The following is a 26497-nucleotide window of genomic DNA, read 5'->3' on the forward strand; positions in this document are numbered from 1 at the left end:
GGAATTGTCATGTTGGAGGAGAGTGACTGACATTAACAGCATAAATGTATGTCCTGATGTGAAGGTGTTGTGCGTATTCTTCACTGCCATATTAAGAAAGAAAGGAAGCTGCTGGTGTTGACAGCAGAACCCAAACCACGTGTGTCATCTTTATATTTCATTGGAATTTCATACTGTAAATGCTAGTTTGAGATCTGTTTGAGTTAGGAACAGTTTTAAGACAACATTGGTTGCCTCCTTTATTTAAAGCGAACTAAAATATAGAAATTAGTGGTTGCAAGTAGATTTATGTGCTCTGAGGTCTTTACTTGTCTACAAGGCACTTGGCACAGGAGAAAAGGTAACTTTTAAAGCAGTTTCCCTTTCCAAGAAGATGAATCGTTCAGCTGGTGGTGGTGCTGAACATCAGATTCCAGTTCCCTTCGTCAGAGAAGCAGCCACGTGAGTACTCCAGATGATTTGACTGCACTGAGTTTTATGTAAACTTAAAGTATCTTCTATTATGTTCTTGGTCAGCAGGACTGAATCCTGTTTGACTTCAAGAAATGATTTTACTGAGGTTTACACACAAGAAGTAGACATTTGGCTTGAGTAGCATCACTCCACTGATAACACTGTGTGTGTTCTTATCATAACACACCCCCCTTACGGGCTGCTCTGTGAGTTGGATGCAAAGCTTTCAGCATCTGGTTCTGGAGGGAGGTTTTGGTCTCTGTTCTGACAGCATGTGGAGGCCAGTGGCCTAGAAATACACAGAATACTGTGGAAAGCAGTAATGTGCATTCTGGATTTCAAGCTGAGCACAATTAGCAAAAGCTGAGTGAAACAGTGAAGTCGAGACCAGACCTTGTCCTATCACTACAAACCCTTGTCAAAAGTCTGTATCTGCAGATTGCAGCCATTGGGTAAAAACTGAAGGGGAAGGTGAGCTGGGGTTGGGTTGTCCTGTTGGGAAGCTGTAAACCCCAAAGCTCCGATGTTCGTGTAGTGTGATCATTCATCGTCTATGAAGTCATTCATGAGGAGGCCAAGGCATGTTGCCTGCCTGCCTTGGCTCCAGCTCTTTGTGCTCTGTCAGCGAGAATCTTCATCTCATCAGTGATGCAGGAAAAAGAAAGCAGTTTCCTCTGCCGATGTTAGGGTCGGGATAGATGAAACCACTGCGGTGGTTAAAACTTAAACAGGGGAAGTTTAGATTGGATCTAAGGAAGAAATTCTTTACTGTGAGGGTGGTGAGGCTCTGGAATGGGTTGCCCAGGGAAGTTGTGAATGCTCCATCCTTGGCGATGTTCAAGGCCAGGTTGGGCAAAGCCTTGGGTGACATGGTTTAGTGTGAGGTGTCCCTGCCCATGGCAGGGGGGTTGGAACAGGATGATCTTAAGGTCCTTTCCAACCTTAACTGTTCTATGGTTCTATTCTATCCCAAAATGATGCTTTATGTCTGAATTTCACCAGCACTGCCACAATGGCACCGGTTAAACTGAGTAAAAATGGAAAACATTAAATAAACACTGAGAAGACATCGGAGGAGAAGCCTCCTTGTAATCGCTGAGAACAAGTGGGAGAGACCGAGTCTGGTTACAGGGCTGCCAAAAGCACCACTGTGTTGTACCTCACCAGGATCCATGACCGCTGCTCAAGCAGGAAAATCCAGTGCTATCAGCTCTCCACACTTTGTAAACTGATTTTTGTCTTTCCCTTTAAGCCCTGCCCAAGCGTGCTCCCTGGAGTGTGGGTTCTCCAGGATGCGTTCCTTGAGATGAAGCTCCTCCGGATCAGTCCCAGTTCAAACTTTGCACTGGTTGTGATGAAGGACTGGAGCATCTACCGGCTCCTTTTGGAACGTGTGGTCAGAGGGATGCTGCTGGGAAAGAGCCTCACTTCTCCTTTCTTCCTCTAGAGGGGATGGTGCTACCGTGCATGGCTGCTGGAGGAGCCTAGCTTAAGTGAGGCTTGAATACCTGCATGCAGGGTTAGAAATGTATTCCTGCTCCTTTATCTGCTTCTCTACAGCCCCATCCTGTCCTCTGCCTTTGGCTTTCATGCTGTGTTAAGCCTACACGACACGAGTTCCTCTTCTCCAATCACACACACATACTCCTTTGATTTTACTTGCTACTGTAGGATTGCAGCTCTCCCTCTGCACACCAGGCTGGATGGAGGCAGTGTAAAGCTGTATCAAATACAGGTTCTATGGTAGGTTGAAAGCCCTTTGCTGTCAAACCAGTGTAACGGCCCCTTTCTTTACAACAAGAAAGCATCAAACCTGTGGTACGGAGCCAGGACAGGGCTATCTTCTCCGTCACTCCTGATACAGATGGGGAATAGCAATAGCCAACTCTTTAATGGATAGTGGTAGGATTGCACTTGCCCTGCCAGGAGCAGTTCCTTTGGCTGTGTCAGTGCAGGCTGATGGTAAGGCAATTAGCACGGCATGAGACCGGAGACTTTCCCTCCTCTGAAGGTTCAGGGTTTCTGCTCTGGGAGAGAAGTGGGTCTAGAATTGACACCTCACTTTGATCTTGAGACCACAGTGAAGAGCCTCACCCTGAGGGTGAACAGAGGGAATCAAACTCCTCTGGCCTTCGAAGTCTCACACCCAAACACTGCTACAGGAGCTGCCAGTTAAGGCCTATTCCAAGTCTCTCATGTTTCTTCTAATAACTGTTGAGGAATGGGGAAGTGAGGATGACGCAGGTTCCCTGGCTTGTGGCATGAGAGAGTTTCTTTTGTTGTTGCTGTTCTTTGTTCTTTGTTTGGGTTTATTTCCCAATGAGAACTTTCATTAGCTCACCATGAAGGTGAGTATTTGGCTGTGGTTTCCTAAGCTGCAGCTCCTGGAGCAGGGCAGTTGTGGGAGAATCTCGTTTTTCAGGGGTTTAGGGTGGTTTATTGCAAAGTTGAAGTTCTATTCTTTGTAGTTTTGGCGAACCACAACCGAGCTGTAATTGCTTAACATTAAGGGAAACAAAGATCCCTCTCTTTGCTGCTTTGAAGCCAGCCTAATTATTTTGACTTGCATTTGATTGCTTGGGATTAGCTTGGGAAGAAGCGATCTACATTGCTCTAACATCCCACTTTATTTCCTGGAGCAAAATGAAGGACGCTCAATGACACGAGAGCTTCAGCTCAGGTTTATAACTGGCTAATGAGAAATTGCTGACTAACGTGTTCATTTGCTGCCACTAGAGGATAATAAAACTGCCCAAGCTTCTGGGGCTCTAGGAATGCTGCAGTCCCATCCCATTACCAGCTTCCAACACAGAAACTAAGCAGTTTCTAAGGTGCAACACACATCCATGGTGTGCAGCAGCTCAAGGCTGGCTCTAACTGCTATGAGACCGTTCCCCTGGGTGCTGTTGGATGTGACATCTCCATGCAGGACCCCCCCCACTATTGCCGATGTGAGGTTTTCATGGAGGCGTTGGCTGTGAGGTGGCCTCCAGCACTCGCTGTGCTGCCATCAATGAGTTAAGAGCAAACAGCCCCGGGGCTGGACTCTGAGCTTTGCAGCCAAATAGAAACCTATTTGCTATAAGCAGCAGGGAGAGCCCTGCTCCTGCACAAGGCTGGCTGGGCTCCAGGGGAGCACACCTTGCTAGGGACAAGCAGAGACCCTAGCGAATGTATCCTGTGGCCCACACGGGGATATTTCATGCTCAAAGGAAACACAGACCCTATGAAATGGGGGTTTGGTTGCGCTGATGTTGGTTGTGGGGATTGTTTTGTGTTTCGGAGCCCAATCGCATTCCATGTGTGGGGCTAGAGGCGATGGTTGGTGTCCAGGGCCAAGCTGATGGCATCCTGTGTGCCGGCTCCAAGCAGGGAAAATCACAATCTCAGCCTGTTGCCAAACCCTCCTGCCCTGCATGGGAGATTCCTCCAGCTCCCTGCTTGAAATGCAGAGCTTGAGGTGCGGTGGGGAGGACAGGGCAATGCATAAGGGAAGGACTAAGGCGCATATTGCGGTAGCTGGCAGGGATGACTGTGACAGCTCGTGGTGTTCTCTGTGCTCTCTTCTGACTTGCTGCTGCAGGAAGGGAGCACTTTACTGATAGTTCTGTGTCTGTTATGTATTTATAACTTAAACCCCAGCTCATCTAATTCCCTTCGGACTTTTCCCCTGCCCTGCTAAGAAAAAAGGAGAAAGATAAAGAAATCAGTGCGTGCTAAACCTTTCTCTTTTACCTATTTTGACACTTGGCTGTACACAGAGGTGCCTCTGTCTTTTCTGAGCATTTAATGAATCGAATCACTGATCACAGGAAAGTTCAGACACTGCAGTTCCTCTGTAGAGAAGACCCAGATGCAGTGACCCTGCAGTGCTGTGTGACTCCACATTCAGTGACTCCAAAGCCATGCTGTGAATAGCACTTTCCATCTGTATATCTAGCTGATAAGTAAACCTAATTAATCCCTGCATGTATGGGGAGTGGGGGAGGCATACCTAGGGATAGGGATTGGTTTTCCCAACGCTGCAGTGCTGTCAGCATTGTGGAGTGATGGGGAATGATGGATGAGGGGCTTCAGCAGTGCGGGTGATGACAGTGTGCTGTTCTGTGCTGCGATGGGGAGCGAGGGGATGGGCAGGGCTGGAGGAGGTGGCACATGTTCACTTTAGGAATGAAGGATCCTGCAGCAGGGAGCAGGGACAAGTCCTGGGAGCACCTTAAAGACCTGGCACGGACAGACCAGCATCAGCAACGTGGGAGCAGAGGCATTCCGAGAGCTGCCCCAGGCTGCCTGGGTGCACAAGGAGAGCCTGTTCTCCTGCATTTATGGCACAGTGTGATCAGCAGGACACAGGGGAGCCTGGATAGAAGGAGCCTTGTTGGTCAGCCCACCGCTGCTGCTCTCCACAGAGCTGCAGTGCCTGTTTGCCTTGGACAGGAGTGCAGAGACCTGGATGGGTTCAGCCCCAATAACTACGTTGCTGCTGCTTCTCTGTCAGCACAGAGCAAGCGGTGATGCTGGCCAGAGGAAGAGCAAGGTACCTCCAGCTACAGCAGTGCCTTTGTCCCGTGTTGCCTGCTCCTTGTTTGTCCTGGAGAAGAGAAGGCTCCGAGGAGATCCTAAAGCAGCTCCAGTGCCTAAAGGGGCTACAGGAAACCTGGAGAGGGGCTTTGGACAAGGGCCTGTAGGGACAGGCCAAGGGGAATGGCTTTAACCTGCCAGAGGGGAGATGGAGATGAGCTCTTAGGCAGAAGCTCTTCCCTGTGAGGGTGCTGAGGCGCTGGCACAGGGTGCCCAGAGAAGCTGTGGCTGCCCCATCCCTGGCAGTGTTTAAGGCCAGGTTGGACACAGGGGCTTGGAGCAAGCTGCTCCAGTGGAAGATGTCCCTGCCCGTGGCAGGGGTTGAGGCTGGAGGAGCTTTAAGGTCCCTTCCAACTCAAACCATTCCATGATTCCTTCTTGCTTTGCCCCCAGCTCTTTTCCCTCTTTCTATCTGTTTGCTCAGGCTGTGCTTTGTACTTGGCTCTCTGGAGGTGGGCAGTGCACACCTTGGATGCTTGCTTGCTGACAATGGTACTGATGTCTTTTAAGGTGTCCCTTCCAGGTAGGTAATTGTACTCTCTGTGGAAGGCCTGTGCTGTAGGACACTGAGCATGTTTGGGGGTGCCAAGGCCGTGTGGTCCCAGGTGCCAGCTCACTGCTACCCTGGAGCACAAGGGACACAGGCTCCCTTTGGCTTTGGACCTTGGCCCTGGCTGCTGCCTACTGTGCTCCTGAGCTGGTTTGGTTGAGCAGTGCTATGGCATAAGGGGATTGTAAGCCTGGAAGTGTCTGTTTGTGCTGCTGAGGTACTGGCTCAGTAGCTGCTGGCTGATGAATTGCTGCTAAAGATGATCTAATTAAAGCCAGCATTTACTTTACTGCTGCTTTATTAGGCTTCAAATTGAAGCAGAATCTCCTTAGCTGATAGAATTGCCTTCCCTTCCCTCACCCTCTTCTTCCCCAGGGTCTCTTTTGGTGGGTTTCCCCCCTCTTTTGCATGTTTGATGTTTAGGTCTCTATGCCAGGCAGTATTTTTCACTCCTACTTTAACTAACGAAAATACAATTGCACATGCATCCAATGGTAATGATGGATGTAATTAACCATCTCCATATCCCAGTTCCTATGCCTGTTTCTTTGCTGAACACCATCGCCTTCAGGTCAGCTCTGGCATCTTACATCATGGAAATGGCTGGGAGTGCCTGGAGATAGGTTTTAAAGGCTGTAGCACCATACAAATAGCTTGGAACCAGATTCATCAGTGCCAGCTCTTGCTAATCACAGCCTGTGCTTCTCCATCCAGCCTCTGCCATGGCTCCTCAACAAGGAAGGGCTCAAACTGCTCCGAGCGCACTTTTCAGCAAGTGCTGACCATGGTGTTGGATGCAGCTCACTTTGGGAGTGATGGAAAGCCCTTAGGGAAGAGGATGAGAACAAGCCCCGTGGCTTGCATTGGGGAATGGCACATCTTGAACCCTCCATGCGGAAGTCACAGCCTAAGGAAGTGCTTTGTCCCTCTTACGGGTGATCAAACCCCTCATCCCACAGCCTATGTATGGCCAGAGACTGCTGGAGCCATCAAGACAGAGCAAGCAAAAGGACCCCGTCCCCTGCAAGCAGACCTGCACCTTCCCTGTTCCCGGCTGTAGCCCGGCTGGATACGAGCGGGTGAGAAACCAGGAAAGCCGGGATCAGATTGCAGCAGGCTCCTCCTCCAGAGACCTCAGACAGGGAAGGAGAAGCAGGGAGCAGGAGCCAGCAGCTTCAGGCTGCACCTTGCCAGCCGGGCTGGGGACCACGCTGGGGGACCACGCTGGGGGACCGCATCTCTTCATCCCGCATCCCATGGGATGCGCGAGGCTCTCGGCGCCTCTCCCCCGCTCCAGCCCGACATGGAGAGCCTCAGCAGCAGCCTGAAGAAGAAAGCCACGGAGCAGCACTACAGGGCAGAGGTGATGATTGCTGGAGAGCAGCTGAGGTAGGAGGTGATGGGGCTCTCCAGGCGGGGGCAGGGCTGCACCCCTTTAGCAAGAGGCTCAAAGCTTCATCCTTGAGCAACCTCTTCCCCCCATCACTGGTGTCTCCCCTTCTCCCCAGTATCTGCTGATCCTTCACCCACCAAACCAGTGGTGAACCAGGTCCTTTCCCATGTTATCTCATCCAGCTGCTCCTTTCAGGGCATCTCTTGCCCTTCACCTACAGGGCAATAACAGCAGGGTTCTGATGGTAATGGGGTTTTCCTTCCCTTTGCATATTCCCCAAGTGCAGAACCTGATGCGGTGCCCCCAGTCTTCTACATTTTTATAGTCCCAGTTCTTGTGCAGCTTCTGGGGTTTTGTTTCTTATGAATATAGGAATATATTCTATGCAAGAAAACCTGTGTGGCTGAGAAAACATTCCTTGTGTACCTGGGGTCAGAACCCCTACTTGCTTCTAAGGTTACATCTATGAGCTTTTCTAGCTCGTGAGCAGGGTTTGCTTGTTTGCACCTGATGCCGCCCTGCTTTGGTTTGCTATGTGGGTGGGAAATAGGAACTATATCCTTGAATAACGTAAAGAGCTCAGAGCCCAAGTGTGACAGCATCACACTCCTAATATTAGCTCAGTGCCACTCTGTTGTCCATTCTCAGTGAGCCATGTTAGCTTTAGCTTTGTTATTTGTACTGTGATTGATAATATCCAGCTAAGGATTAAGGCCCTGTCTTGAAAACACAGCTGATGTCCAAAGCGGCTGGATTTTCAGTATACAGTGGTGGTTTAGCCACACTTCCAGCTTGTTGTCTTCACTAATATTACAGTCTTAGCTCCCAAAATGAAGTCTTTTCCTCATGTAGCAACTGGGAAAGCTGCTGTTGGGGCTGGAGGCTGCATCAGCCTTTCTGCCTTTGCAGGAGTTGGAGCCCACATTGTAAGTGAGGCTTTGAGAATGAGCTTAACTTTCCTATATATCCTTCTATTTAACTGCTGAGGAGAAGCTGCAGCTGATGTGGGTGATGTGCATCGCTTTAGTTACACTGCAGGAGAGGTGCAGTTATGATTTCCCCATCATTTGGTGACTGTGACTGCAGGGAGGAGAAGGGGATAGAATAAATCTGGTTGTGAACAGAGCTCTCCCGGTATCCTGCATGCTATGGTAGTTCTCATAAGCAAGGTGAAGGCATGGTGCTAATGTTACACTCTTCTGAGAAACAACAATAATAACCCTTCTTTTCCCCTCCCAATATTCGTCTGGAAACTTCACTCCTTAGTGTGAATGCATCCTGAGCCTGTAAAAAGGATGCTAAAGCCTGAAGGGAGGCGAGATCTGTGAGGGGTGGGAATATCTTTCCATCGGTGTGACTGGGGTGAAGCTGCACAGCAAACACAACATGTGTGTAGTTTTGGGGTACCCATCACTCCTCCATCACACCTGGAGTGTCCTGGGCATTCCTGGGTAGGGAGCTCCCAGAATCTAGGAGTATTCAGACCAAGCCTGTTGCAGTCTTGAACAGGAGCAAGCCGTTCAGTTTGCTACCCCAGGGTGAACCCAATGCAGGTTATGTCTGCTGGGGGGGTGGCAGGGAGGGGTAGGAAGCACCCACAAGTGGAGAGGTGAGGTGAGATCTCTCACTTCAGAGGCTGCCATAACCCTGATGCTATGAGACTGCTGCTGTTTTGCAAACACCAGAGCACCGGGAGCAGACCTGATCTGCCCTCAGGCAGCCGCAACTGCTTTGTGCCCCTGACCTGCTCCTGAGACACTCAAGCTCTTGGTTGCATGGAGGGGAGCAGATGGATGTCACCCAGCTCCCACCTTCAGCTCTGTTTGGGTCTGCATGCCATGGAAGGACCCCAGGGCACCCAGTGCTCACACTGATGGAGAGGTGGGTCCTGTGGCTGGGCACTGGGCAGCCACATCTGCTTTGGTCTGGGCAGGAGCCTGTTCCCAGTGCAGGAAGCCTGGAAGGAGGAAGGTGAAGGGATGGACACCAACCTGCTGCTGGGCTCCTGCTTCCCCTGCAGCTCCTCTGGCTGAAAGGAAACCTGAGTGATGCAGAGCACGCTGAGTGCTTGACTGTTGTGTTTTGGGGATCTTACAGCCTGGTGGGGGAGGAGTTTGTGATCTGAATGTCCCTGGATGCCCAATAGGGGAAACTGAGGCAGAGAGGCTGTGTGATGTCTCAGACAGCAGCAGACAGGGCAAGGCTGAACCTCCGTGTTGTGCTCCCCTTTCTTTCCCCAGGTAAGGAATAAAGAAGCTTGTAAAAAAGCCTCACCGTCTGCCCTGGCTCTGCAAGCCTCAGTCAGCAAGTAATGCTGTTGTAGCCACATAAACCCTCAAACATTTGTTTTTCCCTGTCCTCTGTTTCCTGCCCTGCCTCCCCTCTGGTGCATTCAATCAAACAAACCTTTGCTCCATCTTTACAGTTCTTTGGCTTCCCAGCAAGTCTGCAAATCCCTCGGAGTTTGCTTTGGCTGGAGGGATGAGTGTTCAGTGTCAGGATGTGTTTCCCAGCCAGAAATAGCTGCACAAGCAAGAGAATGCTCTGTGGGGATGGCTGGGAACAAAACAGATCCTAAAGGAACCGAGGGGAGACTGTGCTTTGGGATGCTTGTCGGCCAGGGTCCCTTCACTTCCATAGGGATGATGCTTTCTATTCCATGGAACGGAGGGGGGAAGAGGAGTTTTGGGTCTGGAGTTTCTCCCCATCAAATCGATGGAGATAATTGCCACTGATAGTTTGGTCTTGGGTTTCATAGGGCTGTTGGTTTGGGCTCATTCTTCCCATCATCTGCTGCTGGTCTTTTTGTTTCAGACCTATAAGCTCTCGTGAAGATCACACTGCTTTTACTGGGGGTTGGTGTGTGTTTCTGGGTGGCATTCTCCAATCAATCACTTCTAATTGCAACAAATGGCTTATCTGCACTTTGAATTCACAGCCTGCTGTAACCTGAGTTGCTCAAGTAGAGACGAGCCCTTGTGTGTTCTCTGCTGGGTACATCCCTCATGGTCAAGTGAAGCAGCTGCTCTCTAATGGCTCTGTTGAGCTGCATCAATCACTCTTAAACAGAAAATATACTTGGTGAATTTATGTCTTGGGCAGAGAATGTGAGAGGAGAAGGAAGTTCTTCTCCTGTGAAGAACAAAACTGTGATTTCAGCCACTGTCTACGACTGTCAAAGGTGCCCAATGTTGTATTTGGATACTCAGAGACACTGGTAAATAAAATGCTTACACTTTGATGCTTTGATGCTCTCACTTTAAAGTAAGTGACTGATCATGGCAAAGTTTGTATTCCTGGCCAAAAGCCTTTGGTCCACGAAGGATCTGATGGTTCTTTGGTGAACTTGGATCTCGTGAAGTGGGGATGTCTTCCTGCAGGAACATGTGGCAGTCACCTGATGGATGACATTCAGAAGCCAAGACTTTGTGATCAGAATGACCTTAAAAAGCTCATTATTAACTTTTCAGTGCTGGTAACAGTGAGGAGAAGGAAGGAGACTGGTGCTCACTGGGGTTTCTTGCTCAGATTTGTCTTATTTTCCTACACATGCACTTAAATACAAGCAGAAAAGCAAAACATCTCTGAAGCATTTTGGGCTGCAAAGGTCTGCAAAGCTCCCTCTTCTCCCCCAGAGTATACTGGTGCTTTTGCAGACTGGGAGCACATCAAACTGGGTATTGCAGAGCCTGTTTGCAGCTTGAATGTGTCCTCGAGGCAGGTATTTTGCAGACGAGGTGCTGTGGCTGTTGCTGCCTTTCACTGAGCACAGAATTGTTTGGTGGGTGGGTTGTCTGGCGTTATTTTGCTGTAGAGAAAGGAACAGAAAAGGTCTTTTGGGTGATGCATCTTTCCAGGGCCATTTATTTGCTCTTAACTGCTGGGGGAATGTGCAGTTAATATCCTTGACAGTTCCCACCTTGGCATTTGAGTTGCTCTAGGTCTGTTTACATGGGGAGGAGGTGATGGAGAGCACCCTAGGGTGACATTCCTGCTCCAAGCAGCCATGTGTGTGTTCTTGGTGCAGAGTAGCTGTTGCTTTAGGGATTGCTCTGGCTGGGTGCAGCTACAATACAGTAAAATAGCAAATTCCCAATGCAAGAAAGCCGTTTGCTCTGGCAAATGCTCCAATTCAGACTATTCTGAAACTACACGATGCGAATACACAGAAGTCATCAAGAGAGGAGCTCCTTGGGTTGCTTTCCAGCAGTGGACGCCCATAACACTGCTGGGAAGATGTTGCTCTACCACAGGGAGAAGGGACGTTGTGCCTGAAAGGGCTGCAGTGATTTAAACTCCGTTCCCTGGAGGTTTGTGATTTGTTTTTCTTTGTTTGGATCTTTTCTTCTCTTCTATTTACACTGCTGGGATTCTCCCTTTCAACAAGGTTACGCAGGACGAATAATGACGTCCTTGGAGTGGCCTTGACAGAGGAACAGTTTGGTTATCCAATGCATGTGAGAGCAGCTCGCTGCTGCCAAGCGAGGAGTGTTTCGCAAGAGTCAATTCTCCTGTTCCAGCGAGCATTTTGTCCTTGAATTATTCTGCCTTTTTTTTTCCCTCCCCCCCTTGGAAGAACTACTGTGTACATGGGGTAGGTTTTGGCATCTAGAACCCTCACAATATTGCATTGTGCATCCTTGTTTCTTCTCAATCTGGAAGCACAATTATGAACCCCTCGTTTTCACTGGCTTTGCTTTTGCAGCATCGTATGGGCTGGTTTGTAGAGGGTGTCAGCTCAGCAGCCAGCGTTGTGTCCTTCAGTGTGGGAAAGATAAACTGGCTTCCTTGTAGTGGATGGGAATCAGTAAACAAGAGCAAAGGGAAAAGCCCACAAGGACACTGGAGCTTTGCATCTTCCCTGCCCCAGCTCTGCAGCAAGAGGGCTCTAACTCAGAGCAGCCCATCAAGAACCATGGCATTGCTGCTCCAGAGGTGCTTGAGTATTTCATCCCTGTCCTGGCAATTGTTCCCAATGGAATAGCTTCAGAATAAGTGCATTTAAAACAAAGCAATAATCCTGGGGTTTAGTAGCATTATTTACTGAAATTCAGTTTTCTTTTCTGTTCTTTTACCACACACCCCCCCCCCCCCCCCACAAGATCTGTGCATTTTATGCAGTGTTCTGAAACACGGTGAAAAAAACCCTACAGGGGAAATAGCGTTTTCTCAACCAGTTTCTATTCAGGTTTTGTGTGATTATGATCTGTGTGTTATTGTGGGTGAGGATACGAGTATGCATGTGTGTATATGCATAAGTATGTACATATATAGTCTTTATAGAGTCCTGCAGACTCTTGATAGGCATAGAGTGCTCCTGCTACATGTCTTATCTCTACCAAGCACGCCTCTAAAGTGGCATCTCACTTGTGATTACAAAGGAAATAAAGGATGTAATAAATGACTTTGTCTTCTCCCATAGCTGGGGGATGGAAGGGTGGGAGCCTCCCTGTTGCAGTTGCTGCTGACTGTGTCTGATTGCATTTTGACAGTGGACCATGAAATGAAGGAAAAAAAGCTAAAATCCCTAAAAATAGCAGGCGGCTGCCTGTGGGCTGCTCGCTTCAGGTAAAATCCATGTGTGGAATTGTGGGAATGAGTCTTCTGGGAAAGGAGAGCGAAATACTGGGTATAGACATCAGTATCGGAGGGAGGTCTGGCAAAGGCAAGGCCAGGAGCTGGTTCTGCATGAACCTTTGGGTTAGGATTTTAGTTACCAGGAAGGTCTGAAAAGACCTGTTTAGGGTTATATTGGCTCATAGTAGCCTCAGCATTAATTATAACAACAAGCTACTAACTCTTCACCCAACAAATGACATTTGAGACCCTACTGTTTGTAAACCCTACAATAATGGATAATCCTATTATGATCTGATAGATTTTTAGGGTATTTAATATTTCTCATGGTGCCTGAAACTGTTGTTCTCATAACTCCTTCAAAAAGAACAGAAGGACTTGAGGCTCCCCATAAAGCAAGGCTGCAGTGGTTGCTGCCTTCATAAAATAGACTGGCCCAGGGCAAAACTGAATTGAAATGAATAATGTGAAACCAGAAACATGCTGCAGTCACAGAGAAGATGTTTCAGTGATATCTCTGAGCCTGCTGCATGCACTGGGCACTTTCCAGGGTTAGTATATGGGAACAGTCATGACTAGAGGGCAAAAGTTTGACTCCTGGACAGATCTCTTGCCAAGTTGGGTTGGCTTTGGCTTGAACACAGAAGAGCTCTGTGCCTTGTGGTTTGCTCAGTTGTAAAGGTTCTTTGAAAGCCAAAGCCATGCTCACCTGAGTAACCTTCACCCGTATGTGTCTTTCCATCACAGTCCCAGGCTTGCCAGAACATCAAGGTTTTCAGGACAGGATGGTGGTTGCTTTGGTAAACTCTGTCCCAGTCTATCCCAGTCTGAAGCAGAAAATGTCAGCACTGTTTCCCGCTGTTGGCTCAGTGGGCAGATGGATTAGTAGGTAGTGCATGGGATCTGCCTGGTGCATGCAGAAGAAATGAGAGCTCCCATTGCTGCTCCCACCCTGAGCTGTGTCTAAGACTTTGACCTGGGGGCACCTACGTTCCTGCTTTCATGGTGATGGGAAAGGAGAACTAGATGCAGAATTATGCCAAGATGACAAATATATGTCTACTATTTCTTTTCCCTGTATTTTCACTCTTCTTCAGTTTCAGTTAGCTGCCATGTATATTTTAGAGGCTCATTTAGAACAAGAAGACATGTACGGTCCAGACTAAGACCTGCGTAGTAATAAGAAGAGACAAGGGGATGATGGAGGGGCTCCTTAGACTGATGCAATCTTGCAAAGCCAAGAGGTTTGGTTGCATTTATAAGTCACTGGGTGCTTCCCAGAAGTGCCAAATGATCAGAGGCTGGGCAGAATCTGGGCTGTTAGACCCAAATTCCTCTGTATCACCACCTCTACTCAATGTTTCCCTCTAGGCTTCGCCTTCATGATGGAAAGCTCATAAAAGACCGACGTTACCACCTTCGAACATACCCAAACTGCTTCGTGGCAAAGGAGCTCACGGACTGGCTCATAGACCACAAAGAAGCACCGGATCGAGAGACAGGCATCCGCCTCATGCAGAAGCTGATGGACCATTACATCATCCATCACGGTGTGTGGGTTTCTGATGTATCTGATATATCTGATCATGGATCATGTGATGCCATTTATCTGATCACCATATCTGTCCATCAGGATATGGAAGCATGGCCAGGTCATATTCATGACCCTTCAATTGGGTGAGGGCTCCTGAAGAGGATGGGAGATGATGGGCAGGCAGGAGGCTGTATGGGGTTGGATCTGTGTTGCTTTAGGGGATGTTCCAGTTCCGTGCCCCAGGAAAAGGGACTTGGGCTCTGCATCAGTGAAACGGGCAGAAATGGAAGCTGAATTATAACACATGCTTCAAATCTGCAGGGAAATCAGTTCCTTTTGACCATGAGAGTCCAATGATGCTCAGTTTCCCCATCTGTGGGGACAAGCAAGGGTGTGGAATCCACATCACTCGAGGCAAAAAGTAATCCAGTGCCTATAAACCTGGGGCTGCAGCAATCCTATAGGAATGCCTCACTTGGGATTTAAGTGTGTGATGCCATTTTTTTCCTTTTAAAGATTATTTGGCACTTTCAGCAGTTTTGGATTACCTCGGGCCATGCACTGTGCTGTGTGCTTGTCACTGGGCTGCGGAGCAATTCCCAAGGTCCAGCCCTTGCTCCTGATATAACAACAGGAAACAAGGACTTCAGATTGGCAAAGAGCTGCTGCTCTCCATGTGATTGTCAGGCTTAATCAGGAACAAAAGTCCTGGATTATCAGCCAGGGCTGGGACAGCACTGCCCTCACTGGGAAGGGTTGGGGCTGAGCTCTGGGATACGAGCCTGGATTTGGGTGGTAGTTGCAGAGGATGCAGCTGAAGAGACAGAGGCAGATGACAACCATACCAAATGCAGCCTCTTCCCTAGAAATAGCTGCCTCTGACCACTGCAATGCAGGCACTCTGTTACCATCTGCTACTTGCCAAGGTTAATGCCCTTTACATTAAACTGCCTTGGATAAAAATAAAGGGCTGCTGTGCTTTATCACGAAGCACAAAGCCTAAGCAGGGAGTTCTCAGTTAACCATTAACACCCAAACCTGGTTATTTCTCCATCTCTCCAGCCCACAGTTTCCAATCAATCCATTAGCTAATTGAAGCTGTGCAGACTGGGTGCCAGTGCTGCTTTGATTGCTTATCGCAGACACGTCCCTCCTGCTTCAGTGATAAACCCTGGCAGGACACAGAAGTTGACTTTCCAGCTTGCCTTGTGACCCATTGGTTTTGTTTGTCCTGTGGAAGCAGGGCTGCTGGTTACCTGCAGCATTAAGTGCTCTGCAATGGGCTGTCTAAATTGTTTGCCCTCTTCTTCGATGGGATCCAGGAGATAGTAGTCATCTCATGAGGATGATTGTGCTGCCTCTGAAAGGTCTGATGTGGTTGAATCTCTTGTTCTATTATGTACTGGAAACACACTGAAATTGCTCTTCAAATAACAAAAGCACTTTGGTTTCCTATGAGCACTGTCCTGTAAGGTTTTTGTTTTCAGTTCCCAACTGCAATGACACCTGAATCATGGCTTTTGGAGTTAAGAAGATGCAAACTTCCACCTTCTAAAACAACCTCTTCTCCCTGCTCTGAACTCCTTTCAGTCTGCGATGAGCACTCGGACTACAAGGATGCGAAGCTGCTGTACCGCTTCCGCAAGGATGACGGGACCTTCCCTCTCACGAAGGATGTGAAGGTGTTCCTGAGAGGACAGAGTCTTTATGAGAAGTATGTGAGCCCTTCCCCTGCAACACAACTCTGAGCAGTGAGCATTGGGAATGTGCTGTGCTGGCTGGGCTTGCTGATGATGCTCTGCAGATAGGAGCCACAGCTACAGCTGGCTTTTCTCCTTCTCTGTGCAATAGCATTGGGAAATGCTGTTTCTTGAGCCTTGTCACAGCCACAGGATAACCAGCTTCTTTGGTGCTGGGGCAGGAGCTGTGCTCTGAACTCAGGGATGCTTTAGAAAGCTCCAACCCAGGCAAGGTTCTGGGATCTGATACAGGGAAGTACTAGGGTCCAGTCTGCAGTTTGCTGGGACGGGCACGTCCAGTGGCCATTCCCAGTGCTCCTGGGAATGATTTCTTTGTGTGGATTGTTTCTGGGGAGTTCTGATCTCTCCCTGCCCCTCTGCAGATGTGCATCCCTTGTGCTTTGCTTTGCTCTGCAGCTGCAGCGCAGGACTGGCGAACCCGAGCACCCAGCGCATCTCACGGCTGAGCCCGCTGCGCCCTCTCGTGGACACACTGGATTTAGCTCTCCCATAGGCTGCAAACTGAATCTGTGCTCGCTGAAACACACCTTCTCCATCGATTTGGATTGTCTGCCATTTGTTGCACGCATTCAGTTGCTTTGCTTTCCTGCGGTCTTTAGCTGAGGGTCGCAGCCGAACTGGTTCAGCTGAAGCTGTTTCTTCTGTTGGGATGAAGATTTACACTGCAGCTCTGCACTTCCCCTCGCTCCCCACTGCTCCCAAGCAGCAATGCTTTGCCTGCTTCCCTTGGCCTTGCTTCATCTGCCTGCAGCTCACCTACGGGGTGACAGGGCTATAGAGCATCACGGGAGCCTTGTCCCACCTCTGTGCCAGGCTGGTGAGTGTGGAAGAGTCATTCCTGAAGGTGAGGGAGGAGAACTCGGTGAAGTACCAGAGGACTTTCCTGGGCTGCGAGATGATCGACTGGCTGGTCCAGGAGGGAGAAGCAGAGAACCGAAAGGAAGCGGTGGAGCTGGGACGGGTGCTGCTGGAGCATGGGATCATCCAGCATGGTGAGCTCCATGGGCCAGAGCCGGGATGGAAAGCAAGAGATGAGCGTACTTATCAAAGCTGTTCTAGGAACAAATCCCCATTCATGTCATGCAACAAGTGCTGGTCAAGTGCCCACTTAGAGATGGCAATGGGGCCTTTTAGTTCTATGTTTGGAGCTGGTGACCTTTGAAATCAGAGCAATCTTCCACCACCCACAAAGGCTTGAAGTTGAAATCTGAGCTATTGCACTTCACTCCTTCAAAGCCTCCGGCAGCAGGGCTGGGATCCATCCCTGAGTTTGGAGGGCTGGGTTGTGAGGATGAAATGTCCAGCTCCGCTTGCTGGGGATCATATCCATCTGCAGGAATTAACCTTCCCATTTAGAAGGCAGGGAGTGCTCTGAATATCTTGGGACAGGGGCATGTGGAGGGCTGTGACTCAGTGGTGCACCCTTGGGAGGTGGAATCTCTTGGGGACATGGCCCTGCTCTTCCTGCAGGCAGCATCCTCAAACAGGCAGCAAACCTGCAGTAGAACACAGAGGCATTAAAATCAATTCACCTGGGTCCCTCAGTGTATTTACTGTGTGTGTTTCACAGCCCCTCAGCCTCTCCCTCCTCCCCTGTTCTCTCCTAGTCTCCAATAGGCATCACTTCTTTGACAGTGACCTCCTCTACCAGTTCTGGATCAACTTTCGGCGGCGGCGCCGTCTCACAGAGTTACTCAACGAGAACTCTTCTCGTGCCCTCTCTGAGAGCCCGGACAGCCCCTTCTGCCTTCGCAAGCTCAATCCAGAGCCCGGCAACACCAGCTTTCTCTCTGGTAAATGGGATGTGTTTGCCGAGGGGTGTGAAAGCAAGGGTTGCATTAGAGTATCCCAGAGCTGAGGGGCAGCGTGTTCCTCCAGGTATCCCATGGAGTGACCACCCATTGCAAGGGCTTGCAGTGGACGTTATGAGCGGCAGCAGTCTCTATCGCAGCTCCCCATCCCAGGAAAAGAACTTACCCTTCTTGATCCTTGAAGCTAGTTTTATTCTTTCTAAGCTCAAATACCATCTTCAGAGTGTGCCCACATTTCAGATGTGGGTCGGGCTCATGGGGGGAGTTTGTTATTTGAATCCAGTCTGTTCCTTCCTTGGGTAATTGTTATTTCTGCCTCTTTCAGTCCAGACCAACAAGGAGATCAAGATTGTCTCAGCGGTTCGAAGGAGCAGCATCACTTCCCTTGCAGGAAACTCCAACCCGTACTTCAGCACTACTCCAACACTGGTGTTCCCTCCCGTGGCTGAGTGCAACCCCAAATCAGGTCTGGGCTCCTGCACTGCCCTATCCTTGCACATCCCTTCCTTCATGGCACACAGGCTAGCTTGAGCCTCAGATCCAAATGCAGTCACTGTCGGTATGGTGACTTGCAAGAGGAGAGGTTCAGCCTCACCTCTGAGGCTGGATGTGGACAGTTGTGAGAGTGTTTTGGAGCACATTGAGATGAATGCAAAGATTTCTGTGTGCAGTAACCGTGGCTGGTTCTAACATCTGTTCACCAGCCCATGGTAACCCCCAGGCTGCTTGTTATGCACTTTGTTATATGAAACCCTTGATTGTGATAGGATCTGTCGCCTTCTGCTCTAGTGTTAAAGAGACCCGTCACCAATGAAGAGCTCCTGTCCCCTGGGGCCCCCTACATCAAGAAAACACTGACTGTAAGTGACCTTTGTGAATGGTATTGCTAATGCAGAGGCACTGAGCTCAATGATGGCTCTTTGATAGCTTTCTGTCTGCTGCTCTGACCTCTGTGTGCTGAAACTCTGATTGCACGTCACATCATCACAGCTTCCTTGGTGAGTCTCCCTGGATTGGTATCTTCAGATAGTCCTGTGGGTAAAAACATGTGCAGCCCCTGCTTTAGCTTTACGTATATCAAAGGGGGAGATGGGGAAAGAGAATGTTTCCTGGACAGAAAAGCTCCCCTTTGTGTTTCATCCAGTTCCATGCAAACTGTAGCACTGATAAGTCTTGTGAGAGCTGGGACTTCGGCACTCATCCTCTGTGTCACCCAGATTGATGCACAGCTTTAATGTTCCTGCTGCAGATCAGGTGTGTTGAGATGATCCATCAGCATCTGATGGAGCAGCAGTGATCGGGGAGCATCCAAAGGCCACTCTTGCCTTTCTTATGGTGGGCTTTTTTCACGGACAAAATAAACACGCTGCAGAATCTCCAGGATGCTGCCGACAGCCCGAGCCTGGGGCTTTTGCTTCTCTATTGATTTCTAAGCTGTAGGACCAGTTAAGACAGGGCTGGTGGGTGCTCTGTGTGGATGTTACAAGACAGTTTCTGCCCTGCAGGTCCTATTGTGTTTGTTTGGTTTCGTGTAGAACTTCTCAACCCTTTCCTGCCCGCTTTTGACAATGGGAATATTCCAGTGTCCAGGGTAGGAAGTGTGAGGGCTGCCTTGCCATAGTGGTTTGACACAAGTAGGGTCACAGAGGAGCTGTGGAGCAGGTTCCCACATTAACTGTGCTGCAGGAATTGATGGGAAGGAGCAAGAAAAGTAAAGCTGGTGATGAGTGTGGCATGTATGAGGACATGCTGTTCGCTCTCCTCCTGAGTGCTCTTGCCCTGCCCTTCAACTCTGCCAGCCTGGGCCTTTCATGGCTCGTTTCCTTCTGCTTAGCTGTGCAGTTGCTGTTATTTATTTATATGGGTGATGTGCAAAGTCCTTGGGGAATTCCTTTTCTCTTTTAGTCCCATCAGATGGCAATGGTATTACAGGAAACAGGCTACTTCCACCCTGGAAATGCTGCCCTGTGCCAAGGAAAAGGCACCGTGTGCATGCTGTGGAAATGTTCTCAATGTGCTCTCGGTGCATGCCTTGCACTTCAGCTTCATGCTGCCTGTGCTTCACTCTTCTGCACTTGCTGGCAGGGAATGTTAATCAGAAAGCTTTGCAGAGAGCAATTCATCTATGGTTCATCTCACTGTATGCACAGCCCCTTCTCTCCCACCCGTGACAGGTTAGGATCATGAGCAGAGCTCTCCATCTCACTGGGAACTGTTGTGTCTCCTCTTTTCAGCCTACTCCTTGGTTTTCAAATCCCTTTTCTTCTGCTTGTAGATTGTGGGGGATGCAGTGGGCTGGGGGTTCGTGGTCCGAGGAGGAAGACCTTGCCACATCCAGGCAGTGGACCCAGGAGGACCCGCTGCGGCTGCCGGTATGAAGGTACTTGCTACTCATGGTGCTTTAACAGGAGGCAGGACTTAAGTCATGCTGGAGCCTTTTGGGCTAAACACAAGCACATCCTCTGTGATAATCCCACCTCACGCAGTGGAGATGAGTCCAATTGAGTCAGCACAAGGAGCTCTGGCAGTGCTGTGAGAGGCGGAGGGGAGGATGCTCTCTGCAGGCAAAGTGCCCTGTCTGTGGTTGCTCAGTGCTGGATGTGCCTGTGGGCAGCTGAAGCTGAAAACACTCTGTCAAAACTAAGCTGTCCCTGTGGTAGGCTTTGGAACTGCCAAAAACAAAGCAGAGGATTCCCAGTTCAGCTCCAGTAACTGCACATAACCCCAGTGAAGCAGAAGGAGCAGAGCTTTATCCCCAGTCACCTGCTCTCCCAGCAGAGATGTAACGTTTTGTGTTTCTCTGCTATTAAGGATGTAGTTCTTCATGGAGCTATTTCCCATGTGCATAAAAGCTCAATAACCTTAAGCTGATGCCTTGCTTTTATTCATTAAATGACTTCCAGTACTTCCAACCCAGGTGAAATGAATTGAGGTTTTGAAGCTCATCTTAGGCCCAGGCATGTTTGGGGTTTGTGTGTTGAGTTTTAAGCATGAATGAAAGAAGTGTTGAGCTTCACAGTTCCCTATAAAACCCCCAACAGTGTAGGAGTAATTTCTACCAGCTGATGTAAGCCTGCAGTCACGCGGCTATTTGGAATAATGGGATTCTTCAGAGGCAGAGTGTGACTCCTTGTTTGCTTCAGGCAGGATTGGAAGGGGGTGGATGAATTTGTTTCATTTACTCAAAAGCCCAGTTAATTTCTCCTTACCTAATCTCATTTGCTCCCAAATTGCTCGGTGTTAATATTGTGCCTTAATTCCATCTGTGAAGTGAACCCCTGCTCATAAATGAGTCTCTTTCTCTGTTAGCTCACAGTCTGAGCTCCTTTGGCCCTTTTTTTTATGATATAGTGCTCGTAGCACAGTGATTATTAGTGTGGCTTATGGAGTGGGAATGCTTTAGGGTTTACAGGGGTTTATAGCAAGTTATTTGTGTTGCAGCCTTTGGCTCTAGCCAGTCACAGGTAGGAGGTGCCATGAAGAGATCAGATGAAAGCTACCAGCCCTTCCTCTCCTTGCAGGTGTGCCAGTTTGTGTTCTCAGTGAATGGGATGTACGTGCTGCATCTGGACTATCAGACCATCAGCAGCCTCATCATGACAGGACCACGAACTCTCGTGATGGAAGTCATGGAAGCTGTTGAATGAGCAAAGAAGCCTTTATGCGGCCACTGGAAGGGCAGGAGGCTCCACTGAGCAAGGAGGGACTGTGGGGAGGGACCATGCACTGTGAAATGTCAGCCAGGCAGGTTAATGTCTTTTCAAATAAACTCATTCTAATGGACAAATCTCAGATTTTGACGTTGAAATATTTGGCTTCACCTGATTTTGAGATCTTTTTAATGCCAATGGGAGTGTTCAGCACATCATGAAACCAAGCCTGAGAACAAGCCATTCACCCAACCAAGCTGCCGGGCAGATGGCACAAGCTGGGGAGCAGCAAGAAGCTTGGTATCAAGCAAGCGAGTATGCCTGAGCTGCCCTGAGCTGCCTGTGCAGTCTACCAAGAACACAACATGCTTTCCAGATGGCCCCATAAGCTGTGCCTGCCACTCTGTCAGGCAAATAAGGAAATGACTCCAGTAATGTATGCTTCTTTGTAAAGACAGTCGAGGGCTCCTGCTACTCCCTTGGCTTAGCCATGCTCACAGCCAGCACTGATTGCTCTTCCCAGCTGGTTCTTGGAAAGGTGGGACTTTGATTGTGCTTTTTGTGCCCCCATCCCCTAATGATGCTTAAGTTCATTAACCAGCTTCACCTCGGCAGGCATCCCAAACATCACAGGCTGCTACCAACCTAGTGATGGGAAAGGGGAGACCCTCAACAGTGTCTGCCCAAGAGGAAATGTGTCATGGATTGGGTTTGACTCTGGGAGGGAACAGAAATGAGTGAAAGCCACCAAAATCCAGCCCTCCTGGTCCCTGCTGCTCCCAGAATGGCTGCACTTGCGAGCAATGAAGGATGCTCATACGCAGACTACCCTGAAAGTGAACTAACCTGAGAATAACAGGTAATAACATGGTGAAGTGAACTGAACATGGAATAACAAGTAATAACAAGACACTGGGGTGGCATTTTGCTTTCCAGTTCACAGAGCATCCTGCTTGCAATCGGCCTGCAACGCTGTACACGCAGCAGGATGATTTCCAGCTCTCCTGCTTGGGGCGGGTCCCTCAGTACAGCTCTTTTGGCCACCAACCAAGTCTTCAAGCCATAAAAATCCCAAATCATTAAACAAAAAACCAGTAATTTTGATTTGTGTTCAAGCGGGAGCTGACTTCTTTGGAAAACCTGGTGTCAGTTGTGGATGCAGGATTGTGTTGCTGCTGGCTGCCTGGTTTTCCATGGCATAAAGGGATACCCCAGCACCGGTGCAAAGGTGATCGATAGAACTACTTGGAGCACATGGTCTAAGTTAGATGCTTGCACTGATAATCCACTGGGGTCCTTCCAGCCCCAAAGTGAGACCAGACAGTGCTGTAAGCCCTTGTCATTACACACACAGTTATTTCCAGCCACTCAGTCACAAGGTGAAGGAGCATCCATCTGCCTTTAAGCTCTGTCCTGTGCTGCTGCTCAGGGAGGGTTTGGGTGTCTGTGATGGTTTAACCCAGAGTGTTGAGCTTGAGCTAAGTCAAAGCCATGAGACTATAGTATAGTGTGGGCACCTTGGGACAGGTAAGCTGGAAAGAAACAACCTGAATATAAGCACTGGCAACAGCTTCAGAATTCCTTGATGCAAACAGAGTGTGAATTTTAGCTCGGGATCTGAATTCCCTGGAAGGAAAGTGCTCTCCTTGATTTGTTCTATTTCCTTCTCACCTCCTCTTAGTTTCAGAGCAAATCTCAGCACCTTCTCAAATGGAGTAGGCATCACAGCAGAGGTAATCTGTGACATTTACACAACAACCCCCCCTGCACAGGGTGCCAAATACTCCCATGTTTTGCTTTAGTAAGACATAAGTGTTTCCTTTCGCTGGTATTGTTTAGTCTGCGTGTTGCGATGCTTTTAAACACTGAATTCTAAACCTAAACTGTAGCAAATACCAAACGTTTGTTTATTGTGCAAAATACTTGGAATCCATAGTTTATTTTTTTCCATCTAATTTGATACTTTCAAAGGTCCTTCTGCTTCCCATTGAATGGCAACAGTGGGGTTCTTGCAGCTTGCTCTGTTGCAATAGGAAACTGATGCTGACCCAGAGATGCAGCTGGAAATCTGGCCTCTGTGATGAGAAATTCCACTGCCACTTGTTCCCTTCCTGGCAACGAGGGTGAAATCTGTCTGAAAAGGTTTTGGCATGGGGCTGGGCTCTCTCAAAAGCACTCCTAGGGCTGGGGACCACGTGCTGGGATTGCTCAGGGCTGCATCCCACAGCACCATCGAGCTCCAGTTCATGAATCAGCCTCTGGCCTTGCAAACCTCACAGATGTGCTCAATTTCCTCCAACAAATGCAATTTGCCTTCAGTGCAAAGGCCGGGCTCTCCAGTGCCTGATGGGATGTGGATGGGACCGGGCTGACTTCATCCCTGGGAGCCTGGACCTGTTGCTGCGCTCTAGGAACTCTGCCTGCAGCTTCCTAAGCGTGTGTTTAGTGTTAGCTCTGAAAGCTCTTCACTGCTTTTCATAGCAGCAGCGCTTTGCTTTACATACGCGCTTTATCCAGCTGCACGTAGGGGCCAACAGCGCTCTCTGCTGCGTGGTGAGAGGGAGGTGGGGGCATCCCTCTCCCCCTGCTCTCCCTCCCCTTCCTTATCCCTCCTGACGTCTGGGAATTGAAATCTCTCCTCACGCCGAGCGGCAGATGAGGCGCCAGGGCTGCTTCTCCCAGGATTTCAGAATGTAGCTGGATCCATCGCACTTCCCGGCTCACTCCAGGGAAAAGCTGCTCCGTTGAGGTCTGTGGCTTATTCATTCCCCTTTGGGGCTCGGTTTGCTGGGATGCACAGGAGGGGATGTGCTGGTTTGGGGCATCGGCAGAACAGGGGCTGGAAACTTAGAGCTTGGGGCGGTGCAGGCGATGCTGCAAAGGGTGGAAGGGCTCATGCTCTTGCGTTGAAGTAGCTTCAAGACTCGTGTTTGCTGCAGGTCAGGTCTAAATATTGCCAGGGCTGCTTTAGCAATGCTTTTAGGGTGATTTCTGCAGGAAATGCACTTTGCTCGTTGGTTTGTTTGGGGTTTTTCTCTTTTATTTTGTGGTTAATGGTATAAAACCTGCGGGAAATTGCTGCCACAGAGGATGGTACCTGGAAGGGTTTGTAGCTATGGCCATTGTCTGGGGTGGGTTTCCCACCTGGAGGTGTGGTGTGGGTCTGCATCAAGCTGATGTTGCTGCTTGGGCTGTGGGGGGCTGCAAAGGCTCAGCCTGGAAGTGAAACTTGTGCCTAGGTTCTGTGCAGAGATGGTGATGGCCTCTGGGGTGAGGAAGCGTCCCCAGACTGTGGCTGTGGAGGGTGGGAACCATTCCCAGTGCCCACAAATCCCCGCTTGAGTTGTGCTGGTTTAAACAAGGGACTTTTTTGCATAGTTTTTTATTTTCTTTAATTAAAGTGACTACTTTTAAAGTTTCCCGTACAAACAAGGGGCTCTCTGACTGCTTTAACCTCCGAATCCCCCTTGAGCACACAGCTGGGGAAAAGTGGGAAGTGATGTGTCCCATCCCGTGTCTCCCCCTGATTTTCCAGCTCATGGAACTACTCACTACATGCTCCATGTGTTGCTGTCTCCAAATTCCTTCCCTGGATGAGTAATGGGAGAGGGGCATCAGTGTGCCCACTGGCACATTGGTACCACCGTGGTCACCTTGGTTCCACATTCCCCAGCCCAGCCTGCCTGGATGGTGGCACCAGTGAGGGTAGAGATAGATGGGGAAGGACCACAGAAACCCAGAGTGGGGTCTTGGGTCTCCCAAAGGTAACCTGTAAAGGGGAAGGTCTGCAGGGCCAGGATGAGAGAGCTCGTCCAGCTGTGTATCTTGCACCTTTTCATACAGGTACATCTGTAATTCCCACTTTATGGGTAGGAAAAGGGAAGTCGGAGAAGTGGCAAAATAGTGATGGGTTTGCCTTTGAGATGGGAAGAAGAGAGAAGTCTCTGCTCCTTGCTTTAGTCACAGTAAAGATCCACACCCTGGGCAATTACTGGATGCAATCCGGGTTCATACTGAGCTCATCCTCATAGACGCATCAGGGTGGAAGCTCCACACTGAACCAGGTATAGTGCAGGCTGGAGAAGCGCATGTGTTAACTTCACTGGACTTCAGATCCATACAACCCTGATTAACGTGAAAAGCTCATGCACAATTCAGTGCTTTTGCCAGAGTTTGGCACCCCATTAACCTGCAGAGCCATGGGGAAGTTGCAGGGAAACCAGGAGCAGTTTTTGGCATTGCAGAATGGAACGAATGAACTTTGGATTCAGGGAGTTCCCCAAAAATGCAGACTTCTTGCTGTCATTTGGCACACGTCCCTCTGCAGCCAAGGCAGGCTTTGCTTTCATTGATGTGACAGTCCCATTCCTGAACCCACCTGTAAAAGGTTTGCTGTTTATTATAAGCAATGACTTCATGTATTAACTGGGAAAGAAAGGCAAGTGTTTCCCATGGCTAACAGCTTCAGTTACACTGCAGTTGTTCTGTATAACCTGATCTTCTCTCAAGAAGACTAGCACAGACTGAGTGGGGTGGTTACCATCTCCCTGTTGCAACTTGTGCATTTTCCATTCATTCTTACAGCAATTTAGGCCTGATTTAAACCCCAGGAGATCACGGCTGGGTCACTCACGTGCATATTTAGTTTTCCTTGCAATAGCTAAAAAGCTGACGTGTTTGAAGGGAAATAGGCATTTGCCAGAAGCCTCTAAATACCTGTCCATCAAAGTGAATGGAAGTGAAATGTCGCTGCAGATGGTGATGGAGGGAGCTGGTGTATGGTCTGGTTCTGCCAAAAGCAATGAGGCTGAAACGTGCAGCACAAAAATGACAGATGCCAATGATGCGTTGCAAAAGGCCAACAGCATGTTTTAAACCTGGTGTGCTGTGATTGTGACAAGGGGGGGGGGACTGTTTCCAATGGAGTGGTTTTATCCTGACCCAAACTGAATGAAACTGAAATCCAGGCCAGCAAAGCGAATGGAAGGATCGTGAGGTCCATGAGCTGGGTATCCTTAGCCTGCCAGCTTTATCGATGCTGCAGAGGTTACTTCTAAGTCAAACTGATCCTCTGCCATCATTAAGTCCATAACCGCATCTGTTTCCAGTCTGTGCAGGTGAACAGGTTAAGACCAAAGCATCCCTACAAGTCCTGAATGTAATTGCTCAGGAAACCCACTGTGAAATG

At 49.2% G+C, this 26497-nt stretch overlaps 1 protein-coding gene across 1 annotated transcript; it reads left to right on the forward strand.

Moving 5' to 3' along the window:
* Positions 1-6716: 6716 nt before the first annotated feature.
* On the forward strand, positions 6717-21306 carry LOC308226314 (DEP domain-containing mTOR-interacting protein-like; the record flags this gene model as incomplete). Its single annotated transcript, XM_080627942.1, has 9 exons — positions 6717-6973; positions 13926-14104; positions 15679-15802; positions 16662-16840; positions 17456-17641; positions 17985-18125; positions 18449-18519; positions 19935-20039; positions 21181-21306. The coding sequence occupies exons 1-9, from the start codon at positions 6846-6848 to the stop codon at positions 21304-21306; spliced, it is 1239 nt and encodes a 412-aa protein (XP_080484068.1). The 5' UTR covers positions 6717-6845.
* Between the last annotated feature and the right edge of the window lie 5191 nt (positions 21307-26497).

The sequence above is a fragment of the Psittacula echo genome (genome assembly GCF_963264785.1).
Source record: "Psittacula echo genome assembly, chromosome: 12".
Classification (NCBI taxonomy): domain Eukaryota; kingdom Metazoa; phylum Chordata; class Aves; order Psittaciformes; family Psittacidae; genus Psittacula; species Psittacula echo.